The sequence below is a fragment of the Salvelinus sp. IW2-2015 genome, linkage group LG20 (genome assembly GCF_002910315.2).
Source record: "Salvelinus sp. IW2-2015 linkage group LG20, ASM291031v2, whole genome shotgun sequence".
Taxonomy (NCBI): Eukaryota; Metazoa; Chordata; class Actinopteri; order Salmoniformes; family Salmonidae; genus Salvelinus; species Salvelinus sp. IW2-2015.
In genome coordinates this window covers 65008182-65015687 of record NC_036860.1, presented here as the reverse complement: position 1 = coordinate 65015687, position 7506 = coordinate 65008182, and the positions used below count along the sequence as shown (strand labels likewise).

Sequence of the window (7506 nt, the reverse complement as noted above, 5' to 3'; positions counted from 1 at the left end):
CTGTAAAAATCAAATAAACTTCACAACTTTCAGTGTAAAGGTTAAACACCAGGTTTTCCTATCTTGGTTCAATGAACCATAAACAATTAAATGACATCACCTGTGTCTAGACACTAACAGTTGATGAACCACTGTCAATCTAAAGATCCAACCTAACACTTGGCAGAATGCCATAAGCGTCACATATACAAACCTATAGACAACTAAAGAGCCTTTACTACTGACTCTGGAATATAAAACAGAAACAAGCATGCCCAGCGTCCCTACATCATCATGCACCAGATAACGTGCCGTAGGGCAGGCTGCAAGGAGGCCATGAGACTGCAGATGTCCCAGGCAATTAAATTGCCAATGTCCCTTACTTTGTGGAGACGCCTAAACAATAAGACAGCGCTACAGGGAGACAGGACGGACAGCTGATCGTCCTCGCAGTGGCAGACCACGTGTAACAACACCTGCACAGGATCGGTACATCCGAACATCACACCTGCGGGACAGGTACAGGATGGCAACAACAACTGCCCGAGTTTCACCAGGAATGCACAATCCCTCCATCAGTGCTCAGACTGTCCGCAATAGGCTGAGAGAGGCGACAGAGTTTTACCTTGTCAGCTCGGGGATTCGATCTAGCACATTTTCGGTTACTGGCCCAACGCTCTAACCACTAGGCTTCCTGCCGCCCCGATATMAGGTTGTAGTAACAGATATGAGGTTATAGTAAAATAAGTAGTGTCCTCTTCCTCTGTCCTCTTCCTCTTTTAGACTGAGTGTGTGTGTATGTCTGTCAGCCTTTGTTTTGAGATGTGTCATTTTCCACAAAGAGTGTGTGTGACCCTGCACGCTGCTGACTGAGGTCTGACGCACCTTCGTTTGGTTTGGCGTCACCCGTCTTCATCTCTCCATATATGGTCTAAAGCCCAGTGGATGCGGCCCAAATGGCACCCTATTCCCTATCTAGTGCACTTCTTTTGACCAGGGCCCGATACGGCTCTGTTCAAAACTATTGCACTACATAGGGAATAGGGTGCGAATTGGGACATCGTCAGTGACTCCCAGACAGTCTGTAATTGCCTCACTTCCTGGGAAGTGTTTGAAGAGATAATTATGGGACTGTGATAACTAGGAAAATAAGGGCTTTTGCCACTCCATGCATACATGCAATCTTTCCTTTAGATTTTCCCCCCTGGAAACCTACTCATTTAGTGTCGCATGGGGAGCACAGCCTATCTATGCAGCCTTACTGTCAACAACCACACAATTATCTGTCTCTCTGGGGAAGARTGTGGAGTTTCACATTCTTTATAGTCTACTCTTTAATTCACTATTTCCTAATGGTACAGCARGGCAGACACTGTGACCATCATCTTGAACCTTAAATTGTGCACCAACTCATTCTAAACTTGTCACTACACCCTCCGAGGGAACGTTGAATAGATGAAGTGTGTGTGTGTYCTGACTGACTGACTGATATGACTAAGCCATTATAGGGAGGGCCACGGTGACAGGATGGGTGCAGCTACTACGAATAGCCTGCTGAGCTGCTGCCACCCAGTCAGATGCTGTTGGGGTGTGGATAATGTACTGTAGATTTATGGGTGAGGGTATGCTAATGTGTTTACTGTTTATGGGTAGTATCACTGATTTTCAAAGGTTATTTAGAAGGTTTTGCTTCAGTGATTGACATGTGGTTGTTTTACCTACCTTCATTGAATGCACTGATATGTAAGTAACTCTTAATAATAGTTTACAGGTGAGGGGTCATGTACTATATGTGTAAGGGGTAATGTACTATATGTTTGTGTAATGGGTAATGTACTATATGTTTATGTGTAAGGGGTAATGTACTATATGTTTGTGTAATGGGTAATGTACTATATGTTTGTGTAATGGGTAATGTATTATATGTGTAAGGGGTAATGTACTATATGTTTGTGTAATGGGTAATGTACTATATGTTTATGTGTACGGGGTAATGTACTGTAGTTATGTGTGTAAGAGGTAATATAGCTTTATGGGCTAACGAGGCACTGGGACACAACGCTCCCATTTATAAGAATCAGTACAGGCACCTGAGGCACTAGCTCTTCCAGTTAAACATTAACTACTAGCGACAGTTAAGTCAATCTCCTCACTCTGCTTATTACTGCCTCTGCACTCAGTCTGTATCAGCCTGAACCCMTGGTGACCGACTGTACCTGTTCTATACTAATCCTGTTTATGGTGTGTGTTCACTTAAACTGACTGTTGGGCATACTGTAAATCGGTGAAGATTTAGTAGTGCGAGATGTTATTTTGAACAAGTTTTATCTGTGCTGTGGCAATTTGATTTGTGTTTTTTTGTTGTGGGGGAAGTTGTTTGAGCAGAGAAGTGTTGATTCCTCTAGTAGTTCTCCGGTCATGTGTTTCAGGATATAACATTTTTTCTTAATGTAATATCTTCTCTTGTGTCTGTTACGTGTCAGTGTGATGTTCAACATGAATACTGATGTATTGTATCTCTCTCTGCAGGTTCCCATGATGCCCCTCGTCTGTCGTGCACCTCGCCATTTCCCAGAAGCCCGATGGCCTCATCCCCAGGGTCTCCTCACATTGACCCGTTCTCTAGCAACACCCTGTCCAACCAGCTGCAGCCACCGCCCCTACCTGAAAAGAAAATGGTGAATCGAGCCTTATCCGCCCCTGACAACATGGCCGGGAAACCCTTAGTCCGGGCATACCCCTGCTTCCCCTTCACCGGTGGCTCTGAGAGCAACGTATCCTGTCCTGACGTCCCATCCCTGTCCAGTCTTCCATCCTCCCCCATGGACCCTCGGGCCATTTATTCCTCCTCTGAGTCCTTAGAGCGCTGCCACACCCCTCTGGGACACCCCCTGCGCTCCCGGACCCTGGACGAACCCCTGAAAGTTCGGGGCCGACTAGGGGGTCACAGCCGAGGCAGCATCACCTCCTCCTCCTCCCCCCAGCTCAGCGCCCCCCACCTCTCGGCCTCTGGACCCACCCAGGGCTCCGGSCTGCAGCTGCAGACCCTGCTCAGTAACATAGACAGTAGAGAGGGGATCTACTCCAAGCTGGGAGGCCTATATGCTGAATCGCTGCGCCGCCTGGCTCTGAAGTGTGAGGACCACTTCACCCGCAGCCAYAAGAACCCGCTGAGGTTTGATGAGAGCAACTGGTCCCTGTTCAAATTGACCTGTAACAAGGCCAGCTGTAATGCAGGAGACGGTGTCTACTACTCTGCTGCCTGRGCCTCAGACCCATCCAACTCCTACGCAGTCAAGGTAACTGGAACACTGGCTCCCTTTCATCTCTATAGCTTTTATTTATGTAACCAGGAAGTCCCATTTAGGTTAGAAGACCAKTTTCCCAATGGAGAACTGTCTCTCTGTTTTCTTGATTCATTGGGGGCCAAGGCTGTCATGTAGTGCTTTGATATCAAGGACTMGTGGTTAATGTTCACATTGCAATAAGTGTGGAGACTAAACAAGTGGGGGGGAAAACCTGTTGAATTATTTGTGTGTGTCAGTCAATGAGAGACATGTCTAGAGGCATCTCCCCTAATTACTGTGAGAAGAACGTCTTTGTAATCTGCAGCTCAAATTCAAACTCCCTGATTGGTCCTTACTCCCAAACTCTTATTGGACAGTGTACATTCTACTCCTCAATCAAGGTCATGCTCTTACCTCGTTAAACAATAAAACCTGTACAATGAAGTAAGCCAACACCTTAACGAGCTCTTAGACTGCTCAGAAGACCAAAGGGATCCTCAGCCGAACCACAGACCCTCCACGTTGGCTGTGTGTCCCAAATGGCACTCTATTCGCTACATAGGGTACTACTTTTGACCAAAGACTCGTAGTGCACTATCTAGGAAATAGGGTGTAATTTGGGACGCAGCCTGTGTTTGTGTTCCTCCAGGGTCTTCTTGTCAATTTCACCCTCTCTCTACCCTGCAACAAGGTTCGTTTGTCAGATTAAGTGGCAAAATTTGCCTCCCGTTATCACGGTCATGATTCAAATTAGGAAAGAGCTGAATATCTCCTTTTTCCTCCTCCCCTTCGGTTTCATCTCCTCTGCTTGTGTTTAGAGAGAGGAGATCAGCTCTTTCCTAATTTGATCATCCGTGATAAACGGAGGCAAATTTGCCACTACAACTCTTGTTGAAGGGGTAGAAGAGGTGAAATTGCACCAACCACATCCTTACAAATATTCCGCTAGCAATTAGCCTACCGACCAAATTACCCTTTTCATGAACACAACCACAGCTTTGTTCATCTAGAAGCAGAATGATATAAACTCAGCTCCTACCTGTTCACCGACCGCGACAACTCCTCCACCTTAATTCCGTTCTCAGAACACACCTGAATCCATGCTGTATAGACAGCGTCTCCTCCGCGCTAGGCTGAGAAGCCATTCGCACCATACACCTTTCCAACCCCCAGGAAAGTTACTCTGTCCTCTTCCACCACAACTTTGAAAAAAAAACTTTGGATACCGCCAAAAAACAATATTGCATTAACCCTCCCACCATAGAAATAACATGTAAAAGAAAAGAATCAAGAAAGTTAGGTAGGATAGAGCTTTCCACACCCAAACACTCAGACTCCAAAACACCCAGCAATGCACAGACAGACAGACAGACAGACAGACAGACAGACAGACAGACAGACAGGACAGACAGGCAGACCAGACAGACAGACAGACAGACCAGACAGACAGAGAGAAGAGGAGAAGAGAGAGAGACGAGAGAAGAGGAGAGAGGAGAGAGAGAGAGAGAGAGAGAGAGAGAGAGAGAGAGAGAGAGAGAGAGAGAGAGAGAGAGAGAGAGGAGAGGGAGAGAGGAGAGAGAGAGAGAGAGAGAGAGATGGAAAGAGAGAGAGAGAGAGAGAGAGAGAGAGAGAGAGAGAGAGAGAGAGAGAGAGAGGAAGAGAGAGAGAGAGAGAGAGAGAGAGAGAGAGAGAAGAGAGAGAGAGAGAGAGAGAGAGAGAGAGAGAGAGAGAGAGGAGAGAGAGAAGAGAAGAGAGAGAGAGAGAGAGGAGAGAGAGAGAGAGAGAGAGAGAGAGAGAGAGAGAGAACTGTAGCCTGCTGTACTGAGGAGAGAGAAGAGAGGGTGTGCTCTGCATCATTTTGACTGACCTTTGTCCCAAAGTCATTAGCAATGTGTAAAAGCAACATGGTAAATCCAGAGCTGTGTGTCAAGGGGCCTCGCTGCCTGAGGCTCTGTAGTCTTGCCTAATGCCTCTAGTCCATTATCGTTTTCATGCCAGCCAGGGATTTACAGTTCAGACACACACCCCTGTTGTCAAGGCCTACACACAACCACCCTTACACACATTCTTTCTCTCACACAAACACACGCAGCAGCTCTGTGATGTGACTGCGTAATGAAATCATCCGGTACTCATATAATATCATCTGCTACATCATGACCAATTCATACATGGCTACATCCCAAATGAACCATATTCATTATCACATGGCTACGTCCCAAATGAACCATATTCATTATCACTATGGCTACGTCCCAAATGAACCATATTCATTATCACTATGGCTACGTCCCAAATGGAACCGTATTCATTATCACTATGGCTACGTCTCAAATGAACCGTATTATTATCACTATGGCTACATTCAAATGAACCATATTCATTATCACTATGGCTACATCTCAAATGAACCGTATTCATTATCACTATGGCTACGTCCCAAATGAACTATTCATTATCACTATGGCTACATCTCAAAGGAACCGTATTCATTATCACTATGGCTACGTCCCAAATGAACTATTCATTATTACTATGGCTACGTCTCAGATAACTATTCATTATCACTATGGCTACGTCCCAAATGGAACCGTATTCTTTATCACTATGGCTACGTCCCAAATGAACCGTATTCATTATCACTATGGCTACGTCCCAAATGGAACTGTATTCATTATCACTATGGCTACTCCCAAATGGAACTGTATTCATTATCACTATGGCTACGTCCCAAATGGAACCGTATTCATTATCACTATGGCTACGTCCCAAATGGAACTGTGATTCATTATCACTATGGCTACTTTCAAATGAACCATATTCATTATCACTATGGCTACGTCCCAAATGGAACCTATTCATATTACTATGGCTACGTCTCAAATGAACATATTCATTATCACTATGGCTACGTCCCAAATGGAACTGTATTCATTTACACTATGGCTACGTCTCAAATGGACCGTGATTCATTATCACTATGGCTACGTCTCAAATGGAACCGTATTCATTATCACTATGGCTACGTCCCAAATGGAACTGTATTCATTATCACTATGGCTACGTCTCAAATGTAACCGTATTCATTATCACTATGGCTACGTCTCCATGAACCGTATTCATTATCACTATGGCTACGTCCCAAATGGAACCGTATTCATTATCACTATGGCTACGTCCCAAATGAACCGTATTCATTATCACTATGGCTACGTCCCAAATGGAACCGTATTCATTATCACTATGGCTACGTCCCAAATGGAACCGTATTCATTATCACGATGGCTACGTCCCAAAATGAACCGTATTCATTATCACTATGGCTACGTCTCAAATGGAACTGTATTTCATTATCACTATGGCTACATTTCAAATGAACCATATTCATTATCACTATGGCTACGTCTCAAATTAACCATATTCATTATCACTATGGTACGTCCCAAATGGAACTGTATTCATTATCACTATGGCTACGTCTCAAATGGAACCGTATTCATTATCACTATGGCTACGTCTCAAATGGAACCGTATTCATTATCACTATGGCTACGTCCCAAAATGGAACTGTATTCATTATCACTATGGCTACGTCCCAAATGGAACTTATTCATTATCACTATGGCTACGTCTCAAATGGAACCGTATTCATTATCACTATGGCTACGTCTCAAATGGAACCGTATTCATTATCACTATGGCTACGTCCCAAATGGAACCGTATTCTTATCACTATGGCTACGTCCGAAATGGAACCTATTCATTATCACTATGGCTACGTCCCAAATGGAACCGTAATTCATTATCACGATGGCTACGTCCCGAATGGAACCGATTCATTATCACTATGGCTACGTCCCAAATGGAACCGTATTCATATCACTATGTGCTACGTCCCAAAATGGAAACCGTATTCATTATCACTATGGCTACGTCTCAAATGGAACTGTATTCATTATCACTATGGCTACGTCCCAAATGGAACTGTATTCATTATCACTATGGCTACGTCCCAAATGGAACCGTATTCATTATCACTATGGCTACGTCACAAATGGAACCGTATTCATTATCACTATGGCTACGCCCCGAATGGAACCGTATTCATTATCACTATGGCTACGTACCAAATGGAACCATATCCATTATCACTATGGCTACATCCCAAATGGAACCATTATTCCATTATCACTATGGCTACATCCCAAATGGAACCATATCCATTATCACTATGGCTACA

At 44.4% G+C, this 7506-nt stretch overlaps 1 protein-coding gene across 1 annotated transcript in view; it reads left to right on the top strand.

Annotated features, from left to right (window-relative positions):
- The window catches only part of LOC111981112 (inactive tyrosine-protein kinase PRAG1), a 43384-nt gene that overhangs the window by 29253 nt on the left and 6625 nt on the right, over nt 1-7506 (top strand). The window contains exon 5 of the mRNA XM_024012261.1: nt 2509-3278. Within this exon, the coding sequence (XP_023868029.1) occupies nt 2509-3278 (770 nt within the window). The remainder of the gene's footprint in view (nt 1-2508; nt 3279-7506) is intronic.